The sequence below is a fragment of the Manihot esculenta genome, chromosome 16, assembly GCF_001659605.2.
Source record: "Manihot esculenta cultivar AM560-2 chromosome 16, M.esculenta_v8, whole genome shotgun sequence".
Lineage (NCBI taxonomy): Eukaryota > Viridiplantae > Streptophyta > Magnoliopsida > Malpighiales > Euphorbiaceae > Manihot > Manihot esculenta.
In genome coordinates, this window is record NC_035176.2 from 33,642,752 (window position 1) to 33,667,177 (window position 24,426).

General features: G+C 36.6%; 2 protein-coding genes and 1 pseudogene across 7 annotated transcripts; 1 reads left to right on the top strand and 2 right to left on the bottom strand.

Annotated features, from left to right (window-relative positions):
• Positions 1–478: 478 nt before the first annotated feature.
• Positions 479–7,248, bottom strand: LOC110604298 (plasma membrane ATPase 4). The gene is made up of 16 exons (XM_021742464.2): positions 6,998–7,248; positions 5,426–5,545; positions 5,066–5,302; positions 4,197–4,958; positions 3,978–4,100; positions 3,774–3,878; positions 3,542–3,686; positions 3,290–3,454; positions 2,644–2,882; positions 2,514–2,546; positions 2,350–2,431; positions 2,087–2,247; positions 1,804–1,977; positions 1,455–1,637; positions 1,162–1,343; positions 479–796 (listed from the first exon to the last, which is right to left on the bottom strand). The coding sequence occupies exons 1-16, from the start codon at positions 7,052–7,054 to the stop codon at positions 700–702; spliced, it is 2,865 nt and encodes a 954-aa protein (XP_021598156.1). The 5' UTR covers positions 7,055–7,248; the 3' UTR covers positions 479–699.
• Positions 7,249–11,030: 3,782 nt separating this feature from the next.
• On the bottom strand, positions 11,031–16,601 carry LOC110604299 (COP9 signalosome complex subunit 5a). Of its 6 annotated transcripts, XM_021742465.2 has the most exons (7): positions 16,052–16,587; positions 15,918–15,972; positions 15,442–15,719; positions 15,219–15,366; positions 14,949–15,031; positions 11,928–12,005; positions 11,031–11,501 (listed from the first exon to the last, which is right to left on the bottom strand). In XM_021742465.2, the coding sequence occupies exons 1-7, from the start codon at positions 16,472–16,474 to the stop codon at positions 11,412–11,414; spliced, it is 1,155 nt and encodes a 384-aa protein (XP_021598157.1). In that variant the 5' UTR covers positions 16,475–16,587; the 3' UTR covers positions 11,031–11,411. The 6 variants fall into 6 exon arrangements, 5 of the variants coding, with proteins under 5 accessions (XP_021598157.1, XP_021598158.1, XP_043807968.1 ...); XM_021742466.2 differs by lacking the exon at positions 15,918–15,972 and having other exon boundaries at positions 15,442–15,723; positions 16,052–16,581; XR_006349017.1 differs by lacking the exons at positions 11,031–11,501; positions 11,928–12,005; positions 14,949–15,031; positions 15,219–15,366 and having other exon boundaries at positions 15,578–15,719; positions 15,866–15,979; positions 16,052–16,598.
• Positions 16,602–17,102: 501 nt separating this feature from the next.
• On the top strand, positions 17,103–20,492 carry LOC110603180 (annotated as a pseudogene).
• Positions 20,493–24,426: the final 3,934 nt, after the last annotated feature.

Consider the following 24,426-nt stretch of genomic DNA (forward strand, 5'->3'; position numbering starts at 1 on the left):
GGCTTTCTTGTACATGCTTAAAGACATTGTTACTAATGTGCTCATTCTGGTTTTATATAACCTGATTTTTCTTTTTAATTATTGAGGAAAGAATTTAAATTTATTGATGCTAAGGGAAGAAAAGTTATATTATAGGAATTTAAGGAAAAGTAAGTGTGATAATATTCTGTATTGTGTGGATGTTTCATTTGGAAGCGAGTCAAATTTACTTACTATCGTATCTTCATTGAATAGCTTTGTTTGTGAGTTTATGAAGGATGTATTAGGGAATAAAATTTTCATTCAATCTATTTCCTACCCTGTATTTCCTTCCAAGGATGGGAAATAATGCTATATTTTATTTTTAAGGTCTATAGATTAATCAAGTATATAAAAAGAGTGATTTAATAACAAGGATATAAAACGACATTTGGCAAGGCATTATCAAAGCTTTTATCAAGTAATGATATACTCTGTTAAATGGCAGAAGATAGAAAAATTGTACACTAAAGAGAAAATATGTATTAGCGACCATGCTTAACTTTCAGAGGAGAAAGCCTCTCCTCTGGTGATAAAAGCAGAGAAGAGAACTACATAATAAAAAGTTTTTAAAAAAATACCACATATTATAGCAAGAGCAATGTTATAATCCTAACCTAGAGAAAATTTTCATTTAGGACTTCTTCATCTTATGTAATTATTGGGGTATCTTTAGGCTCTTTAAACCGTGTAATGTTGTTGAATTGTGTCAATATCAAGTCCTTTCAGCTTCACTACTGACTCAACATGGCCCTTGAGTGTATGTAGCTCCCTCAGCCTGAATGAAAAAAATAAAATTTAAAAGAAAAGATTATTTACTTTGTAAGTTCATAGAAGAAACTCCAAAATAAATGAGGATGAGACTGATAATAGTGGAATTAAGGAAAAAATGGTCTTTTTCAATTATTGATTAGATTTATGAGAGACCGATAAGAGTAAGGTTAAGGAAAATGTGTAAACCTAAAGGTTATTTTTGCAATCATTGATTAGAGATATGAAAGGGGTATTGAAAAATGCTTATCCATCCCATTATAATTGATTGTTAAAATGCTAGTTCTTTCCTTAGCCCTCACCCGATTGATAAATGTGAAAAAGTATATTCAGTCACGAAATGAAATGTAAAGCATATTATTGGTTGATTACCTTGCCACCTCAGCCCGCCGCTTGGCTTGCTCTGCAATCTCCGAAAGTTCCCGATAACTATTCTTGTCAGCGAAGAGGTTGTTGGTTTCAGGAGGTTGCAGGCCATGAAGGGTTCTCTGAGCTGTGGCCCATTGGGCTTCTCTCTCTTCCTTCCCATAGTCTTTCTTTGTTGTAAAGGCAGTCTGTTGTAACAACGCAAATCAGCATCCCCAGTGATTAGAAAAATGGGGAGGTCCAAGGATTCTTCTTCTTTTATTCTCTTACAAAAAAACAAAAAAAAGGGAAAACTGTACCTTGTTCTCCAAAAGATTATCCCAAGCCTTGCCACTGAGAACGTAACGAATTGCAAATTTGAGCAGATCAAGTGGCACATAAGTAACCAAACTGTAGAGCCAGATTACACCAGCCCAGCCCCACCCACAGCCCTTTATACGTGCAAAACCCCAGTTTGCATAAACTGCTATCAAAGTAGCTACCTGTCATTTACAGAATAGTTTAATGCCTTAGTATAGAAATGCAGATTTCTTCATAGTACAAGTTAAACTGGAAAAGACAGTGCCTTTGCTTTGATCCAGAAGTCAGAGAACTCTGTTGATTGCAAACAAATTAAGCCCAGTAGAAATTAGTAGATTGAAGCCTTACCAGCTGAGCAACTATGAATGCACTGACTAGAAGAAGTCCAGGACGTTCAACATAGGACCAGCTGCGAGACCTTGTGACAAAAATAAGGGCCTGACTTACAATACTCACTTGTAGGTACAGAGCCGCCATCATTTCATGTTCCCTACCGTGCAATGATCTTACGCCAAATTTGTCCTACATTGACGATAAAATCTTATATATCTAGAACACAAGAGGAATAAAATCTAACATAACAAAGTTAAAACACTAATGATATGACAGAAGAGATACCGAGTATTCTTACCGAAAAGAAGTTGGTATTGTTCATAGCCCAAAAGAATATCACTGTCATCAGTGCCAAGTAGCCTCCAAGAACAACACCAGTACTAAATATCTCTTTAAGTTTCCAGCTATCTGGCTGTGGTGATGGTTTCACTCGATCTTTTGATATTGTCATGATTGTTCCTTGAGGTTGATTTACAAAGTCAGAGCAATGCTCAAGCTGAATCGGTAAAATGAAGAAACAAAATGACACAATTTACGTAAAAGAATTACTCAAGAGCTCACCGTCATTTAAGATGGCAATGATTAGAACCATGAACGGAGCAAAGTCATATTTCCATATTAAGGCTATAAACATGAATCCAAACTGTCAAACAGAAAAACATAAATTAAAAAGGAATATATCAACATCAAAATAGTGTGTTAAACTCACATGTATTTGTACTTACCACAATACGGATTGTAATCGAGACTGCATATATCTGCAACAAAGAATTGAGAAAATAATGTAAGTTCGTACACTTGATAAAATGCTAGAACCTTGAATGGGGACAACAAACGAGCAGAATTATAGCTCACTGTGTAGTTCTTCATCCTTTGGAATATGGCTCTGCTGGTCAACACTGCACTTATAATTACACTAAGCCCAGGTTCAGTCAGGACAATATCAGACGCACCTCTGGCCGCATCTGTAGCATCAGCCACAGCTATTCCAATATCTGCCTTCTTCAGTGCAGGGGCATCATTAACACCATCTCCTGTCATCCCACAGATGTGTTTTCTCTCCTGCAGCCTCTTAACAATCTCATACTTGTGTTCTGTTAAAGTATCGGAGCCAAAAACAGAGAGGCAATCAGTAATTGATTGTGTAAAGAAGGGGACAAGTGGACAAGAAAAAGAAATCCATAATGGCAATCAATTGGATAAAATAAGAAACAGAAAATTACGGAAAAAAAAAGAGCGAGGGAAGCTGTTGATAAAATTATATGCTCTATTAAAGCTAAGAATACAGCAATGATTTGACAGCCTATTCATGATATCCCAAAAAAATAATCACCAAGGAAAATGAATGCCATGGCTGAAGAATATTTTTGCAGTCTTTACATAACGTGGAAAAATTATTGACGGCATGACTTTTACAAAATTTAGTTGAGTTCCTAGAATATAAAAATAAAAAAAGTGCACATGTGCATTTATAACAGAATTAAGCAACCGAAAATTTTACCTGGAAAAACTCCAGCGAACCCATCAGCCTTTTCAATCAACTCATCTACAGGGAGAGCCGCAATAGAAGCATCCTTGTCTTGGCCAAGCAATGAAGAAGATGGATACATGTTTGTTCCCATTCCAAGCCTCCGACCGGTTTCCTTAGCGATGGCAAGCTGATCCCCTGGATATTTAGAGATCGTCAGCCAATGTCTAAGCAATGAAATATTTTACACACGTACACACGCACACAAGTATAAAGACTCATTACCAGTAATCATTTTAACATTTACTCCAAGGTTGAGAGCTCTTCTTATGGTTTCAGCACTGTCATGCCTGGGCGGATCAAACAAAGGCAACAAACCAACAAACTGCCATGGGCCACCTGGACTATCCTTGGTTTTCTCTGGTACTTCCTGCACGCATCATCAAGTGAGCCATAAAGATTACCGATTTTATTATAAACAAGAAAGATGTAAAAGATAGAAGATTAAACTGGTGACCTGTCTTGCAACTGCTAAAGATCGAAGCCCACGTTCAGCAAACTTATCTATCACAGCATGAACCTTCTTCCTGACATCCTCCTTGCTATTGCATAGGGCTAATATCTTTATTAAAGCAGAAAAAGCACATCAGATGGAAGTTCCCTCCCTAAACCCACATTTCATGTTCTGTGGGCTCCAAAAAGGAAAAAAAGCAATAGTTACCTGCTCAGGAGCACCCTTGCTAGCTCGGTGCCAGTTCCCGTTGGAGTCAATGTAGGTCAGCGCAGTTCTCTTGTCCACAGGATTGAATGGAAGAAAATGGACCTCTCTAATACCAGCTCTTGCCTGCCCAATTAGCGATATTTTTATGATAAGAAACCTGAATTGATGTGAAAACATATAGCACAGCAGCTCAGGAGAAAACAACATTGAAGGTTATACCTCCTTTGGGTCTGCAAGCATCCCTACAATTGCAGCATCTATAGCATCTTGATTTTCTGTTCTTGAAGCTCTAGCTGCAAGAAGTATGACATACTCTTTATCTACACCCTTTGCAAATACTTCAATTAGGGTCCTGTCAACAGTGAGCTTGTTAAGTGTCAGAGTTCCAGTCTTGTCACTGCAGAGAACATCCATGCCTGCCATTTCCTCAATGGCAGTCATTCTCTTAGTAATTGCACCCTGCTGAGATAGTCTATGTGAACCAATAGCCATGGTGACAGATAAAACAGTTGGCATAGCAATGGGAATTCCTCCGATCAAAAGAACCAATAGGTTGTCAATTCCCTGTCTGTACTTGCGATGCTGTATTGGGTACATTACTATAATTTCAATCACTATTCCAACGGCGATTGAGCAAATACAGAAGTTACCAATGGCAGTTAGAACTTTTTGGAAATGTCCAACTTGATTGGTGCTGTCCACCAGATGGGCAGCCTTACCAAAAAAAGTATGCACGCCAGTAGCAATCACTACTGCTTCAATTTCACCCTGTTTACATGTCGAGCCTGAAAACACTTCATCTGAGGGATTCTTAGTAACAGGAAGTGACTCCCCGGTAAGGGCAGATTGATCAACCTTCAAAGGATCACCCTCAAGAAGACGGGCATCAGCAGGAATTATATCTCCCAACTTAATGCTGATAATGTCCCCTGGAACCAAAATTGCAGCTTCTTGCTCAGTCCACCTGCCATCTCTGAGAACCTACATTTTTCCACGACAAAAAAGAAAATTACAGAAGTACTTTTAGAAAAGAGTATGTTCAAAAACTGAAGCAATCAGTTAATGTTTGACAAGTATATTCTTCTCACCTTAGTTTTGGGAGCAAGACCAGCCATAAGAGCTGCCGCTGCATTCCCAGCATTGTTTTCTTCAATGAAACTGATTGTGGAGTTGATGAACAGCAAGGCAATAATACCAACGAAGTCCTGCCAGTCAGGAGGTCTTCCATCACCATTTGCCAAAACTATGGCCATCAAAGCTGCTGCTTCCATGACCCATGACAATGGGTTCCACATAAAACCCAAAAATTTGAGAAGTTTGCTTTCCTGTTTGCAAATGAAAAATGGAATTACTTAAATATCATAAATTGAAATTTCATAGACTACCAATGGAAATTTTCCTTTTTCTTATATAAAATATTTAGTGATAAATAAGATCGCAAAATTGACCTTTTTCTCTTCTAGTTTGTTTGGACCAAAAACTTGCAGCCGATTGGCTCCTTCCTCTGAAGTAAGACCTTCTCTGGTACATTTCAGCTGCTCAAAAACTTCCTCTATGGGAATCCGTTCCTGCAATCAAAATATGATTGTTTATAGAAGTCTCCTCCGGCCTCACACAAACCTACTAATAGGAGTAAATTGACGGATTGTCTAATCGACAATACGGTTTTAAAAGCTTAACTCTCAAGTTGTTCCAGCTGAAGATCAACGATTCACGTAATTGGATTGGATATAAAATTACCCAAGTGAAAATAAAGGGGTTACAATTAAAGCAGTTGGTGTAACGATGCGTATGCCAAAATTAATTTTAATGTATAATATTATTCTCGATCGGCAAAAATTTATTGTACTATGCTATGCGTATGCTTTAATGCGGAACAAAATTATTAAAGCAGTTGGTGTAGCTGAACAAGTCAATCGAAATTTCTCAATGTCAAATATTTTCCCCCTCTACCCTCACTTGTTAATTAGTATAACATGGAATGTTGAACAAATAGTGAGAATTAAGTAACACTGAAGTATTCCCGGCCCCAATACATTTCTCAGTCATATGGAAATAAAAATCAGAAAAGCAATTTAAAAATAAAAAATCATAAAAGGAAGGCTCCAAAACAGTACGTGGAAAGATTTTCTTTTTTCTTTTTTGAAAAAAGGAAAGAGTCTGAGGGCATGATTCTCTAAATCAAATACCCTTATCCTCGACGTAATTTTGAAGATGCGCGCGTCATAATTACGCTTGTTTCATCTGATAAGGATGAGGGACGCGACAATCACGCCCGAGCAAGATTATCACGTACTTCCGTCAATGGAAGAAGAAACGGAAGCACGAGAGAAAAAAAAGGTCAGTACTCAGTATCACAAAAGGCCAACTAAAAGTCATGCTCCCAATCAGCTCAAGCCTTTTTACTATTCCCGGAAAGTTACCACGATTTTCGACTATATCATCGGAGAAGAAGTTACAGACGGAAATCAAATTCTCTCACTAGTCTTTTGTAGTTTGAATAAATAAATTACGAAAAAAAAAATCTATTGATATTAAATAAAATATACGCAAAAAAAATATGATTACATGTTGATGTATCAAAAAAATACAATTTATATATTGATAAAAAGATTATAAAAATTTGAAAAAAAAAGAATCGTTTCTTTTATCTTTTGAAAAGGGCTTTTAGTTCCTCGAAATGGAAGTATATAATTACCAGAAAAGAAAAAAGAAACAAATTGTCTTCAGCGAAGAAAAATTTTACTGTCACAAGGTCTCAAAGTTCTCAGAGAGAAATGGCCAAACACAGATGGTGTAACTGAAAGCTTAGTTAAACAAAAATGTGAGGAGAGAGCACATCACATAACCAAGAAGGAAAAAGTAAAACTCGTCGTCTGAGCGTCCCAACTCCAAAGTCCTAAACCGTTTTAATCAGGGTTTTAGCTTTTTTGAGTGTTAAAAATGGATTTGAGCTGAGTTTTGAAATTGAGGAAGTGAAAACAACATTAAGATAATAATAATAGCAAAAGTGAGAATACCAGATCAACGGACTCGTTTTTTATCTCATCGAGACTGATGCCTCCCTTGGTGGCCATGATGGATGAATCTGAAGCTATACCCTCGAATGCAGAATGATATAGTAAGCGAAGATATGGGTTTCCCCCTGATCTTAGATACTCATAACATAAGAAAAAGAAGCAGAAGAAGGATCAAGTGGCGTAGAGGTAAAACAAAGCAAATGAAATGAGAGAAAAATAGGACTCTCTCTCTCTCCCATCCTTTGAAGGAGGTGGCTCTAGTTGCTATATATACTAGAGTTGGGTTATGGAAGGCTGAGGTGGGGCCTACCAAATAGCACTTTATACCCTTTGAGAGTTTTGACCTGCCACGCGCCCGTTTCCTGATCCATATTAGACCGGTGTAGAAATATATGCTTGGGTTGGGAACGGCCCTAGGTGAGCCTGTCCCTCTTTCCTTTTTTGATACTGAAATCACATTCAAAGATTTAAATAATTTATTTTATGATTTATGTCTAAAAATAAAATATTATATATTTATACATGTACATTTATATGTATAAATAAAATGATTTATGTTATTAATTTTATGGTATGTGTTTAAGTAAAAAAAAAAAAACACGTATTTAAATTTTTATTAGAGGTTTATTTTTATTTTTATTGATTTTAACTTTTTGCATGCTAATTTAATTTTCAAACAAATTTATGTTTAAATTCAGTGGCTATGCATATTACATAATAATTTTAAATTGTTAAAGTAAAGTAGTATACCCCTTATTTTTTTATATATATTAAAAAATAAATTTTTATTAATTGTTCAATTATACACATATTAAAATTATTTAAAAAATTTTGAATATTCATTTAAAAAAATAATGATAAACGATAGGTGATTTTGAAAATAATATAAAATAAAATAAAATTATAATAATCTATTTATATATTATAATAATATAAAAATAAGCGTGTATAATAATTTTGAAATAAAAATTATGAAATAAAGAAATTAGAATAATTAAATGTAACTACCATTAAAATTATTAAAAAGAAGTTAAAAGAATGAAAGTGTGTATGTACCTTTTTATAATAATAACAAAATAATGTGTATATAATGTTATAATATATTTAAAATTATAATAATATATGTAATTTTTTATGTTTTGGTATTATCTGATTTGATTATTAATAAAAAATGAAAACTAATTTAAAATAATGAAACAAAATTTGATATAGTTTGATTTTTTAATTGTAAATTCAGTAGCTTATTACTAATGAGAAGAAAAAAATATATATCATAATTTTTTTCATAGTAAAAAACACACTTGCGCGGGTGGCTCAAATTGCTATCTCAGAACCACTGTTCATTGCACCATCTTTTTGTCAACGACTCATAAACCATAACCTATTTTTTATGTATATTTTTTCTTTCGCAACCCACTGATTACCGACAGATAATAAGCAATTTTTTTTTTTTTTTAATTTTAATTCTATTATCCTTGAAAGCTGAACTTGAAACGAATCCAATGCGTTCCTACTCACACCACATTAATTGACTTCCATGTTGGACTTCAGTTTTTACCTTTGGATGCCTTTCAAAGCTTTAAAGAATATGAAAAAAATTATTTTGAATGTAATCATATAAATTCAATAATTTGTTATTTTTTAAAATATTTTAAAGAATTTTGGTAAGTATAAACTAATAGGAGTTTATTAGGTTTGGATTTTGAAAGCCAATTCCACGGTCTTCACAAGGCATTGGCCGTCCGGGGAAAAGAAAAGAAAAGAAAAAGGAAAGGAAAAGTTGGTGGAGTTGGCATGCTTCTGAATATTTATTATGAAATAGAGACCGTACAAAACGTACAATTGATGTTTCCTTCAGCTTATATATAATAATTATATGATTAAAAAGCCTTAATTTTTTTTTTTCATTAAGGCACGGGGAAGTTTGACTAGGATTATGATGTTTCTTTTGTCTTCAAATTAAATCCCATTTTTCAAGGGCCTTTGATTGCCTGCCTCCCTTAAGCCTTATAGCAGAAATGGATCACATAGGACATTGCAGGTCTTGATGTTTCCTTAATGTTGGACTTTGTTTGGCCTGCTCCTGTTTGTTTTAGGAGGCGCAGTAATTTCCTCTACTGAAACAAGAAGGAAAATTTCACTTCATTAGAGAACAAAGCATGAGCTGGGTCTTACAGTGGAAACAAAATGGCATATTATGAATAATCAAGGGGATCATATTCCCACTCATAACCATTTTTCAGATTGGAGAGGACTCTTTCTTTCTTTTTTTTTTTTTTGGGTTATTTCTTTTTTCAGTGTATGAAATGAAGAAATGGTCCCTGATGTTGGCTCCCAAGGCCCCCATCTACTATATATATGTGTGTGTGGTTTTGAAAAGAGCTTTTGACCCACTTGAGCAAAATGAGAGATGTACAAGAAATTACAGCACAGAAAGATGCCATAGTGGTGATGGGGAATATTGATTGCCCAAAGCCTCCAGTTTCTTTGGCACCACTGCTTTTTTATTATTTGTCCTATCAGTGTGTACCTCACAAAGAAGATTCTGCGGAAATAGTAGGCATTCCTTGTTTGAAGACAGGCACCAAAGGACAGAGCTGGCCAAGGGAATATTTTCTATTTACATAAAAAAGGAAACTCATTCTTCATTTTACATAAATTTGTTCTCTTAATTGAAGAAATGGGTATTTATTAAATTAGAAATTGAAACAGTGTTGTTTGATTTGGAGTTAGATGGGAGTAGACAACCACTAACTGAAGTGGCTAGAGCATATATACTTGTCTTCAATCAAGTGCCTAAATTCTCCTTTATCAACAAAATAGAGTACAAATTCTTCTTTATCACTAAAAATAAATGAAATGGCAAGCAGCTGGGGCCATTTACATGAATGGCCCTGGATAATTAGAGTACCAAAGGATTGAGTTTGAGGACCCAATATCCTGTTTATTTATTTTTTTCTTAAATAGAATTACAAAGAGAATAATGGAGAAAATCCACCTAAACATGTGATAGTAAGAAGATAAATACATGCTTCTTTTCAAGTGCACAAATTTCTCCAAAGCAATTATCGATGGATTGTGAGGCAAGCCAATTGAAGCACGCCAAGCAATAAATTAAAGAGTGGGGGGAAATTAGCAGTAGGCTCTAGAGAAATGGTGTCACGTGCTTAGATGCTTTCAATATGATATAGAAAATGCAAGACAAGAGAAAGAGGGGAAGAACAAAAAGAAAGGAAGGAGCAAAGGGGGTTAGGTAGTAGTGGTGGAGAGAGTTAATTACATGTGACATTGTCACAAGTAGTGCTTCTTCAAAGCTCTATATCAAATAACCCTAAATCTAAAGAGAGGACCATTCCTTGTGAAAACATCCCCTTTTTGTTATCTCATGAGAATCTAATCTTGAAAGAACTTGGTGGAGAGAGAGAGAGAGAGAGAGAGAGAGAGAGATTGTGTGTGCTGAAGACCCACTAAGACCTAAAAAAGTGGAAGATTTGGCAATATATATATATATATATAAATTATAGGTTGGAGCAATGTGAAGTTGTTAATACATAGTGGAAAGTTATGGTGATGAAAGGAAAAAGGGACTTAAACTTTGCCAGCGAAATGATTACAATCTGAAAAAACCCATCACAGAAAGAAAACGAAATTCACACAAAGTTGCTTTGCATGTGAAGTTATTTCTTCCAAATTCATTGGATTAAAGGTGTTGTGTGTCAGTGTCACCTTCCTTCCCATATGGTTCTTCAGTTTTCCGTTTCACATTTTTATCTCGCTGTATCGGCCATGCATTTCTTCAATTTCCTTGTGTTAAATAATCATAATAAATAATGGATTACCTTGGCACCTCCTCACTCACGCTTCATATTAAATCCAACAATAATTGCCCAATTCTATTTTAATTTCAACCATGCTCTTTTAAAAATATGCATATTATATATATTTCAAATTAAATTTATAACAAACCTAATATCTAGTTTTGTTTTAAATTTTTTCCAAGGCAACATTTATTAGAGTGTAATAATCCAATATTTTCTTTTCAAAATTTAATAGTACCATATGCAAATATACTTTGACGTGATTAACTCGACCTACAAGAACAATCAAGGGGCCAAAAAAAAAAGAAAAAGGAATAAGGTTCTCCAGTAAGCTATGCTTGAGCAGCATTCAAGCATATGGTAAGCGAAAATAGTCTCCGTAATTAGGATAAGTTGCTAAACAGTAGACGTGTATAAACTTCCAACAGGACAACATCAAATTCCTACCAAATCAATGATGGATTTACATCAGCCTCAAACATGACAAAATCTCCGCAGCTTTGTTAATGGAATTTTCTTTCGTTCTTTCCTTTTTGTTCTTCGTGTATGTAGGAGATGAAACATCCATCTTTTGTAGCATCACTGGGAAGCCTTTATTAGCTTTCCACCATTGGCTCAGGTCCAGAACCCTCTGTGAGCAAACTACTTGATTGACGTATAGAATTGAAAAGGATGTCCTTAATAACCTAAACCACGAATACAAGCTAACAAGTTTAATGTTTAGCAAAGGCAGAAGACATTTTTTAAGATTTTTTTTTTGGCAAAATGCATAATTCACCCTTGAAAAGTCATTTTATCCCTCCACTTTTAACTTTTTTCTGCTTACACCTTTTAAATAACTTAATTTTTATGACTGACAGATAATATTCATTCGCTACCATATTATAGGAATTAAGTTATTCAATAATTAAAAATTAAAGGGGTGATATATATATTTTCTCATTTTATAAAGATTAAATTATTTAAAATTTAAAAATTAAAAAAGTAAATATGATTAAAATAAAATTGAGGGATAAAATAACTTTTAGATGAGGGGGCAAATTATGCCTTTTGGCCATTTTTTTTCCTCAATGGTAAATGATTAATAGTTCAAAGTAGGCATCTAGCTAAACCTGTGACATTAGACCATGGACCTGTTCCACAGTTATTTTAGCACTATCCCGAGTTAATTTAGCTAGCGGTGGTTCTTCCTGCACAGTGGTAACTAAAATAAATTAATCATGGGAAAATCATACAAAATCCACGGCCACCAAAAATCCTGATGCAAAATAACAGATGTATATGATAGAAAAGGTGATAGCAAGAAAAGAATAAAGCATAGATAAGGAACAAAAACGTTTAAATTACAAATAGGTTACCCACACCCCACTATTATCTCCCCTCCTTTTCTCTCTTCTTTCAGAAATGGACTTCTCATACGTGACTTGTTCATAAGATAAGAAAAAATCTAGTGAGTGAATAACAATAACAGTTTGAGAAAGCCAATGTTCTTTGAGAAAGAGAGAGAGAAATGGCCAATGTCTTTAGCCTTAGTGATTAAACCTTTCCCATGGAGAAGAAGAAAGCACCAATTTTCTAAGCATAATATCAGCTTATCATGACAATTGGAGATTTGATGGTGAAAAAGATTGTGTGCCTATATGAGCTTCTGTGTGCAAGCCCCAAAAATTTTAGATGTCATATGGATGGGCCAATATGATTATAGGCATAGTCATCAAAGGCATGTCTGAGGTGCAAGGCACAAGGGGCACAGCCCTAGCACCTAAATCCCAAAAAGATGAGCAACATTTATGAGGCATGCACCTCCGTAATATTCAATTATGAATTGTGTTTGATTATCTAGATATCTTGACCATTGATCTGACTTTGCAAGTAGCCACATCATGAGATCATTCACACTGAATCAAATGAACAGTAAAATGAAAGAAAGAAGTATGTTGCTTTACATTAGACATCATGACTGTTCTACACAGTGAGGTCAAAATGTTTTAAGGTTTTCCATAGTGCTAAATCAGGTTCTTTCTGTCTAAAGCTGTTAGAGTTGAATAGAATGCCTATATTATTAAAATAATAAATGGTACACATCATATGACTATATCCATTCCAATTGCTAGGCGAAAGGAAAAGGCAAAAGCATCATCTTCTAATTTAAGGGCTAAAACTTATAGTTCTTAGAGATGAGGAAGAGAAAAAAAATTGATTTTGAAGAGTATAACAGAGAAGAGAGCAACGTCTTATGGTTGATTATGAGTAGTTGCCTTATGGAAATTTAGAGGCTTGCTGTTAGTGGACTATAAGTTATGGTTTAAGACTTTTTAACATCTATACTTTTAGTTTTAACTGGACTTCAAAAGCATTGGTAGAAAATTCTAAATGTTTCATTGTGTGTTTTACCTCTTTTCAGTTGCGTACCTCTAGGATTTTTTTTCCTTTTTTTCAGTTGTGGTTTTTGACAAAGGATTGACTGGTCTCTTTTGGGCATGTCTTATTCTTGTCTCATTCTTATAAGTTCCACTACTAAATCTTCCATTCCTTCACCCCAAATCGATATACAACTCCTCAAATGCTTCCCATGGCAAAAATCCTTTTCCCTTGCTCCAATTATGGAACCAAGAATCTGCCCTTTCAACCAGAAAAAAAAAACTAGCAATACTCGATCTTTGATCCCTCAGAACCTTACAAATACCAAAGTATTTCTCACACCTCCTAAGCCACACTCCAGGATTAGATCCTTCCATCACAAGTTTCAACTCATTCTTAGGAAACAATCCTGGTATTTCCCCAATTCCTATTGAGGAAGCAGCACTGACCTGTTCCTTTTCTTGGACATTCAGGAACTCTTTGAGAGTTGGCAGAATTCCCCTGATCGTCTGGCATCCAGTAGCCTCCTCTTCATTATTCACTCCTTTCCCTTTATCCCAAGAATCCCATTCAAGATGGATTGCCTCTCATCAAGAATGACTCTCCTAGACTCAATTGCACTCTGCTTCACCTCAGATCTGATTCCTTCCAGTGATATGTCAGTGTTGTTTTGGACATTCTGGATCTGCTCCTCCAATTCAGCCACTCTAATGGCTTCTTGGCTTACCACCACTTTTTTGGTCATGTTGCGACTCCAGAAAGACAGTTAGGAATCAAATCCCACACATTTATGAGCTCCAACACCAGCTTGTCAGTAGGAACCCAAAAACAGGCTTTCCACCGAAGAAGACAAAGAAATTTAGAAAGATGATAGAAATAATTGAGGGTACATTAGAACTGAGATATTATTGGCATTACAACAGAATCTCAGTACAAAGAATGCTTCTTCCTATACATTCTTCAGCTAGTAACTGACTTGGACTTTCTCAGCTACCTGCAACAGATTCTCTAACCAACTAATTCATTTCCCTCCAAAATCAACCATCTCGACACCACACTTCCTAACAGACTCCCTACCCTTCTAAGTCAACTTGACTACTACTCTCAGTCATTCATGATTACATTACTCAGCTTCTTCCTTCTATAGGTGACAATCACCTTCTGCCATTAAAAACTCTACTTGCAAGTTTGTCTTACTGTTTGACATAGAAAGCTTTTTATCCAGATAAAGAAATTTATGCACCATTTTTTATGGACTAATATAGTATAACTAAGCCAAACAGATTAAGATGGATATCACGGCACTGTGCAAATGCCCAATGCATGTGAAATTGAAAGACAAATCTGTTATAAAGCATTCATGATTTCGTGTATATATATATATTATGGACATTCCCAGTGTTTGAACTCATATGCACACCAATTATTGACTACATTATTGCACAAGCATAAAGCAGAAATGCATGCATATGCCTACAGCAAAAGCACAAATGCAGAACCATGTCCTACACACTCTTATACTTCTACCTCAAAGCAAATAGAGGCTTAAAGAGCCAATAAGAAGGGTAAGCATAATTTCACATGTTATTCAACAATAAAAATAATATCTAAAAGTAGTTACTGGCTTCCTATCTATAGTAAAGATATATATTGACAAAACAAGAAGTTGCATCTACAAAATGCTTCAAAAAACTGAAACCAATGACAAACAAAGTAACAATTACTATATCATACAACGCACATGTGTTTGAATTAACAAAAACCACATTTACCTCTTTCTTTCTTTGAGGTGGTGCTATTAGGGGCCCAAAATGGGAGTGAGCCAATTGATTCTCAGCTTGCTCCAGCTTTTCAGCTGCATAATGTACATACAATTATTTCATCTTCGTTCAAAATAGGTGAGACTACTACTCTTTTTACGGCAAAATCTTCTTAATGGTTCAAATTTACTCCCCAACTATTTACAACTTATATTAGTTTAATCATGGCAACCAAAATAAGAGAGGTGGCAGCGAAATTATCTGGTCAGAACCAATAGTTACCTAAATCTGAAATCTGTCCGGCAACAAAGTCTCCATTACCCAAGAGAGGCGATGACGATAGTGTATTCACCCAATATTTGTTCCACAAAAGGTCCAAGAGGTGACTATCAAGAGAGGACTTGAAACAAGTGATATCCAAAGCATAATACTGCAAAAGACAAAAATATTAGCCAATAATAACATAAAAAAACCCAAGAGGAACATTAATCTCCAATATAATAACCTGCTTGCAATGCACACCAAATTCTTCAATCTTATTAAGAGGAATGGTCTGATATTCAGAGACAAGATCATCTGGAGGCTTATATCCTTCTGGGTATGTCCGGAATGCCCCAATCTCAACTTTACCAGCTGATACAGTCCTTGTTGGATCAATAACAACTGCCAAAAATGGTTCTTGAAATTGCTGGTTGAGCATTTGAGTTGAGACATCAATACCCGAGAGCCAGCATCCATACCCAGGATGAGAATGATACCACCCGACTACATTCTCCAACCGACCTGACTAATCAAGAGCATTCATTGTAAGCAAACTCTAATTGATAGGGAGTCACAGACATGAGTGAGCTAAGATAATGAACTGAAAAGAAAACATATTTGATATCTGCTATGTGTAAGAATTAGCATACAAAAACAGTACTACACACCCTTCCACATATCTCTTTGAGCACATAAAAACAAGCCGTCTTCAGTAATTACCTCCACTATATCCACCGTTTAACTTCCCTAAGTAATTATCAAAAACCGCAGAGTCCTAAAAGCTTTTGAAAAAAAAGAAATCAGAAAAAAAAAAGGAGAAAAAAAAAACAAGGAAGTTAATTTTGAAAGCAGACCTGCTTGTTAGTCTGGGAATAATCAACCATATACTCATAGGCATCTGCCTGGGCATTAACTCTAGTCTCGGTTCCTTCAACAGGCAAGGCAAACGCGTCCATTACAATGATGGCGTTACCATCAGTCTTTCCCTGCATGAGGCCCATGACCTCAATGGTACCACCGGATCGCGCGTGCACCACCATTTTGAGAAGAGCAAGTGCAGAGATCTTGACGCGACTGAAGTAGTGGGGATCGTTAACCCACGGCCTGTCCTGCTGGAACTTAGCTTGCGCCCTCGCATCGTAATAGAAAATAGCGTCGGACGAGGAGTCCGTAGTGGAATTGGTAGAGGTCGGAGGGGTGTCCACCGTGATTATATTATTCTCGAGTTCCCAAGTTTTCTGGGCTATTAGAGCTGTGGACGAAGGGTAGGGATCCATTGCTTTGCTTCCTATTCACTGATGTGTCAACGATGGCGTATCAGTATACGATGGTTAAGGTACAGCAACATCAACGGTGCCGTTAGCAGAAGAAGACATCACAGATGTCAACTGGGCCTTTTCGACGGGATTAGCGGTCTAAACCGGCCCATGTAGATTTAACAATTCACCTCTACATGCTAAACTGATTAATAATTGATATTATATTATGGGTCAACTTGAAGGATGTAAATCAGGCTAACAATTTATTTAACAGAATGAGTGAATAGGTTGATTTCATTTTGAAAAAAACAGAAATTAGATCATTTTAAAAGAGAAACAAATTAATGTATTTTTAAAAATTTAAGTACATTTTAGTAATTATTATGTTTTTCTTTTAAATATAATCTTAAATTTCTTTTTAAAAATCAATTTTTTAAAATTATTTTAATAAATAAAGTATATTAAATTTAATGTTAGATCAGGTTTTAATATTTTTTAAAGGTACTTTTCAAGCATAATAAATAATAATTTGGTATATTATTATTATTATTATTATTAATTGGGGCTTATGATAATGCAAGGTAAGAACGTAGGCCCAACCCAGCCCAATAAGTGGGCTTAGCTTCGTGGAATGTAGTAAAGCGGGTAGGACACCATATCAGAGGTCGAGTCGGGCAAACGACCTTGCAGACTGCAGCAGAATACCACCGTCTCGCCGGCTACAAGCCGTCGTATATTTACTTCGTTTTAAGATATCTTGCTCCTTCATTTGGGATTCAGTAGCAGCGAAAGCTCAATTCAATCGAAGAGAAATGCCAGGGTTGACATGCAATGCTTGTAATAAAGAATTCCAGGATGACGCGGAACAAAAGCTCCATTACAAGTCCGACTGGCATCGCTACAATCTCAAACGCTAGGTTCTCTTTATACTCTCTCTCTCTCTCTCTCTCTCTCTCTCTCTCTCTATCTATATATATATATATATATATATATATATATATATGTATAATTTTTTCGCATATATTGTTGCTACGAACTGGGTAAAATTTCAGATTATTTTGGATCCTTTTTTTTTTCCTTTAGGATGTTTTTGTTATTGCTATTTTTAATGTGTTATTGATTCTTGCTATCTAGGATTTTTGAGATTTATGAGTTGTCATCAAAGAAATGAATTCGTATGCTGTGTTGCACAATTTATTTGCAAAAGTTATGAATTGATGTTGATTATTTCAGAGATTATGTAGCTTTTACGTTTAAAGTCGATGGTTTTGATTAAGTTGCTCTTGTACTTCTGTTACCAGTTGTACTTAGCTACGCGATCAATAAAGGATATTTCACTTCTTTTTAAGAATGGGGTTATGGATGTAACATATCCTTTTGGTAGAGATTGTCAGGCTATTTTATGATTTTGAATTATGATTTGGGCTGTGTAGGAAGTATGTTTTGCTCGTAGCTGCTCTGCCAAAAGCGTCTATATTTGCTGGGTGATCAGTGATCATCCTAACATTTTTCAATGAGAATCATAAATACTACGGTAAACTACAATTAGTCCCTATCATTTAGTGAAAACTACACTTTACTCTTGTATTTTTAAAAAAATCACCAATTTAGTCATTTTAGTCTAAAAGAACGAGTTGCTCCCTATCATGAAAATATAGTTAAGTCACCATTGTTTGTATTATTTAATGAAGACTAATTTTTTGTATCTATTTAAACTACAGAGATAGAATTGTTGTAATTATGAAATTATAGGGACTAAATTGTAAATGAAATGAAAGAATCCGACATGATAGCGACTAATTTGTTGGTTTTCTAAAGATACAATGACTACACAGCTAGTTTTTTAAAACTACAGGGATTAGAGAGTATGTTTTCCTAAACTACAGGGACTATGGTCTACCCTAAATACTAATCATGTAGCATTACCTTTTCACTTAAGGTTGTCTTCCCTTTTTTCTTTTGGGGTCAAATTTTTATCTCTTACTTTTGATCTTATTCTTGCAAAAAAAAAAAAAATAAATCAGGTAGCTGGTGTTCCAGGGGTGACTGAAGCATTGTTTCTCGCTAGACAGTCTGCACTTACTTTAGAGAAAAATAAATCAAGTGAGACCCCTATGCTATATAGTTGTGTTATATGTGGCAAGGGATATCAAAGTCCCAAAGCTCATGCTCAGCATCTTAAATCTTGGAGCCACATCATGCATGCTTCTCAAGGAACAAACCAAGATGAGGATAAGGCAGTGATTAAACCACTTTCCCTTCGGGGCATTAATAAGCATCCCCCGCAAAGGGAAGTAGATAATCAATTAAGTGAAGGTAGTGATGAATGGGAAGAGGTTGATCCAGAGGAAGAGTTGATTGCTGAGGCACAAACTCATTGACTGATTTGAATGTAAATGAGGCCTCTGATGAAGATATGGATGAGAGTGAAGGCGATGATTTGTTGAATCCATCTTGTTGCTTTATGTGTGATCAAGAGCATGATAATTTAGAAAGTTGCATGGTTCACATGCACAAGCAGCATGGCTTTTTTATTCCTGATGTTGAGTATTTGAAGGATCCAAACGGTCTTCTTACTTATCTTAGTCTCAAGGTACTAAGTATTTCGTGTTCTTTCTTGCTGCAATTTATTTTTATTTTTATATATTTTTTTTCATGTCAAAGTTGTTCACAGATATTCTCTCTTTTGTGTTGTCCAGGTGAAGAGGGATTCATGTGTTTGTACTGTAATGATAGATGCCTTCCTTTAACAGCTTAGAAGCTGTTAGGAAGCATATGGTAGCAAAAAGTCATTGTAGGGTACATTATGGTGATGGTGATGATGATGATGAAGAAGCGGAATTAGAAGAATTCTATGATTATAGCAGCAGGTTTATGTCTTCTCCATGCCCTGATCATTTTGGCATGATAATTTAAATCAAGTGTCTTCTTTACTATACTTTTTCTTTTAACATTTTTGTATTAGCACTGATTATAATGAGCCGAGTTTTATCTTGTTCTTGACTTGGCTGCTTGTCATTACTTTTTAAAAGACCATCTTTAGTTTATTGACAGATAAAATGTTTAATCTGTCGGTTGAAAAATTTTGTTTTGTGGTTGCAGTTATGTAGATGAGGATGGGAAACAACTGATTACCTCAGGTGATGTGGCCGACACTGTAGAACTTGGAAATGGTGGTTCAGAGCTCATTGTAACCACAAGATCTGATAATAAAATATCATCCAAAACCCTTGGTTGTCGAGAATTTTTGCGCTATTATCGCCAGAAACCACGACCCTCAGCTGCCAATGATGGGACCATTGCTGCTGCACTGGCCTCTAGGTTAGCTGTTAATCTCCCTTTTAAAATTTGTCCTAACTAACAAATAATTTGAATTCATATACACATTCCCCTCCCCCTCCCCCTCCCCCTCTGCTTTTAAAAGAAGTACAAAGCAAAATGCAAGAAAGTTGCTTCATGGCTTCTAAACTGTGGTCTGTTTTTCAGGTACAGAGGCATGGGATTGGCAACTGTGCAGACAAAAGAGCAGATGGTAAGGATGAAAGTGATGAAGGAAATGAATCGATCAGGTATAGAGGCCATGCGTACCAAAATTGGCTTGAAGAATAATGTCATCAGGAACCTTCCCAAGAAGGTTCCATATTAGTCCGAGAACTAATCTTTGTGTATATAATATTGAAGATGCTCATGCCTTTTGCTCTGTCATAGCGAAGGCTCTAGTGTGGGTGCGGGGTCTACCAAGCCGTGTCGGGTACCAATTTTATCGGATGTCCCCAAAGTATAGAGTAGTTAACTAGAGAAAATAGCCTCCCTACAAGAGAGGGTAATGTTTCGCAGTGAAAGGAAGATTTTATTTTGTCTTCACTTTCTAACATGATCTTTACTGTACGAAGAAGGCAATTCTTGTGCAGATTTTAATCATCCCTAATATGCCATTGGACTGATACTCGATAACCAATAGTGGAATCCCTAATTGCCGAATGTGTAAGCTTGCCTGGACACTCCCAATTATTCATTTAACAATACTTTTGCAGTAGTTTTTGTCCATGCTTAATGTCACGTCCCTTAGCTAATTAAATCGTCCAACTTCAAGATTAATGTGTGGCACTTAATTTTAGAAGAGGACTAAGTCAGTCTTATGCCACAAAAGTAATCCAAATAAAATTAATGGATTACACAAGATAATAATACAGATGTTAGGTGGGATAATTAAATGGATAATTTGAGACTAGAATTGCAAAGAAAGTTTTTATTCACAAAGTAAAAATTACAAAGACCACAGTGTAAATTTATAAAGCTACAAAGGATCACAAGAGAGAAGAGGGCTCTGGATTGTAAACTGGACACTTGAGAAAGTGTTTTGCCGTTGCATAAAATTGGGAGAGAGAGGGGAAGGTGGGGTATTTATAGGCAACTCTACCTCCTTCAGTTATGGTATTAATTTTTTTAATTATTAGATTTTACAAGAAATTATGAGAGCCATACATGTGTCCTTCCAAATAGACCAATAAAAACACTCCACAAAAAATCTGCCCATAAAAGTCCCTTTTGTCGACTTTGGAGAGAAATTGGGCTATTGATGGAGATTATTAGAAAGTTGGCCAACCAGCCTGCCAGGTGTCCAAATTTGTAGGCCTACCATGTGGGTTTGGCGCGCGTCTATCTACCAGTTAGCTGCTTACTTCTACACGTCTCGTGCTGACTTTGACCACGAACAATGTGCGCCTGGCCTGTGCACACGCCTCTTGCGCCTTGCAACCAAACGAGGTTCAATGCGCCTCATTTGTAAGCTTATGGGTGTAAGTCCATGGAGAGACACATGGAGTGATCCATGGAGAGATATGTAGAGATATGGAGTGAGCCATATAGAGAGATATGGCGAGGCATTAGAGAGAGCCATAAATTGTGGGTATTTGTTGTAACCTCCATTATATTTCTCCATCACTTAGTAAATTCCTCTTAGCCCCTAAATACTCTTCTCTATTTTGGTTGTTTGTTTATTTACCTTGCTTCTTTGTTTGTGTGTGATTGGCTTCCACAACACCTTGAGGTCTCAATTGTCCAAAGTTGTGCTTATTAACCACTTGTGTGCATTTGCAACTTGTTGGTTGCTGGAATCAACTCTTTCATTCATCTTTCGTTGTGCCTTGAGAGATTAAGACTGACTTAGTTTGATGGACTGAGCTAAGTGCTGCACGGCTTGAATGGTTTTCGGGGTTGGAATCGTCGAACACGTGAAAACTTGCACTGCGCCTGCCCAATGCTCCTTGCGCGTGCTCGCGTCCTCCGCGTGCCTCGCAGCCCGACTGCCAAATGAGGTTCATCTGGACCTCTCCGTAAGCCTATTTTCGGCAGAATTGCTTCCTTTATAAAATATAGCCAATTCAACACTACAATCAACCTCGATGATTGGCCTAGACTTCCTGTTTGGACATATAGGAGCTCCATAGAAGCGGATTATATTCTCCTCCACTCATTCTCGCGACGCTTTCATCGCATCTCGATCTTCATAACACCACCTTGACTTTCACTGTAACGACCCGGAATCCGGACCGCTATCGGCGCTAGAATCCAGGTCGACTTAAGGTCACCGGGACCCGTAGCAAGCCTGCTATACTGTCTGTGTACCTGTAAAATCCCAGACATGATCATACATTTTCTGTAAACGTATAAAACTCTGAGCTGAACCACGGCTCTACCTGTGCATGCATTATCTCGGTACTACAGAACCCCTTACTAGAGCTTGCTCTAGACGGGTTAAACTCATACTATGGTAAGCCTGGTCTCCATACTCATAAAAACATTTCCATACAATAAACAGATCATGTATACCAAAAGGATTTACAACACATCTAGGTCTAGCACAATACTAAACTCTATACAATACCATTACATCTCTTGATAATTATTACATCTTTTACACATATTACATGTCCACACTATACTATTACAAAACTCTTTACTCTTGTTGTACTCTTCTGACTTCCCCTGAACGCTGATCCTGCAAGACTGGGGTTAAGGGAGTGGGGTGAGCTACTATAGCCCAGTGAGTAGAACAGATATAAACATGGTAAAAACATGCTCTCATGAAATGCATCACAACACAGACAATACACATCATCTCAGGTGATCATGTCCCCAAATAGTCCCAACATCCTAAACTCGTGCCAGGCCGTAGAATGGGGTCCTGGTCTTCCTGTACACATCATACTAACTTACCATATACCGTGCCAGGCCATAGAATGGGGTCCTGGACTTCCTTATCTACCGTGCCAGGCCGTAGAATGGGGTCCTGGTCTTTCTCAGGGACTACTGGATCATCCACTCTCACCAGCACCAACAATATAAAATGCAATGCAACATATTCGTGAATTTTAATGCACTCAACCTATGGCATAATCATGGTGCATGAAACATGCTGAAAACCTTTAGTTTCTCATATTCAAAGACTAGGTTTAGTTCCACTCACCTCTGACTAACTCTGAACTGACTCTGGAAACTCTGAAGCAGTGCTCACTGCTGATCTCTTTGGTGCCTCTGGTCCGTTCCTACACAGGTGGACTCAAATGAGGGACCAAACTAACTCAAGAATATTTCTCAAATACTCCCCAAAAACTAGGAGTATAAACGAACCGAGCCGAGCCGAGCCGAGTTTTGAAGAGCTCAAGCTTGGTTCGTTAAAAATTTTTCGAGCTCGAGCCGAATTCGAGCTTTACTCATATCGAACTCGAGCCAAGTATTAAGAAGTTCAAGTTTGGCTCGTTTAGCAAACGAGCTTAGACGAGTCGAGTTTTTATCGAGTTAAGTCTCGAATAGTTCACGAGTAATTTAATTTATTTACATGTAAAATGAGTTTTAGTTTAAAACTAAAATAATTTTAGTTAAATAAGTATATCTACAAATTAGCATATAAACTTATAAAAATGAGTTTTTAAACCTTAATAATCCAAATATATGCAAGTTTAAGAGTGTAACTAAACTATATAGAGCTGAATTTTAAAAAATTTAGATTTGGCTCATGAGAGTATATGCAGAGTTTGAGTTTATTTCTCTTATGATAGTAATTTCAGTTTACTTAACGAGACTGTTCACGAGCCTATTCGCGAGCCTGCTCATGAACTCAGAAACGAGTCGAGCTCACGAGTCTTAACGAGCCGAATACTATGAAGCTCAAGCTTAGCTCATTTACCAAACGAGCCTAAAAATTAAGCTCGAGTTTGGCTCGTTTAAAAATCGAGTCGAGCTCGGTCGAGCTTTTATCGAATCGAACTTCGAATAGCTCACGAACAGTTTGGTTCATTTACACCTCTACCAAAAACCTCCTAAAATATCCTAAAACAATCAAGGAAAACATGCAAAGGAAGGCTGGACATGGCACTTTCGGCGGCAGGTTTGGCGGCCGAAAGTCCCTTCCAGAGCCGAAACTCAAGCACTTTCGGCGGCACTTCGGCTGCCGAAAGTCCTCTCCAGGGACGAAAGTCCCTAACCTTCGGCGGCCGAAACCCCCCTCCAGAGCCGAAAGTCTAAACTTTCGGAGGCAAGCTTAGGCAGCCGAAACCACCTCCTTAGCATGTTCGGCAGCCGAACCATCTTTCGGCGGCCGAAACTGGGTTCCCCAGTAAGGCAGAACCCTGCTCAACTTCATGCAATCTTCCTCTAAACTTGCATGATTAGGGTAAGTTGAGTTTTTGGTTGATTTGTGGTCAACGCTTGCATATGTGTTTGGTTGTGATATTTGTTGGGGTTTTGAGGTCGTTTTGGACCCCTTTGTGAATATGTTTGAGTATTTGTGTGTTGTAGAGTTGAGGTTTGCATGTTTGAGAAGTTTAGAGGAAGATTGCATGAAGTTGAGCAGGGTTCTGCCTTACTGGGGAACCCAGTTTCGGCCGACCTCAAAACCCCAACAAATATCACAACCAAACACATATGCAAGCGTTGACCACAAATCAACCAAAAACTCAACTTACCCT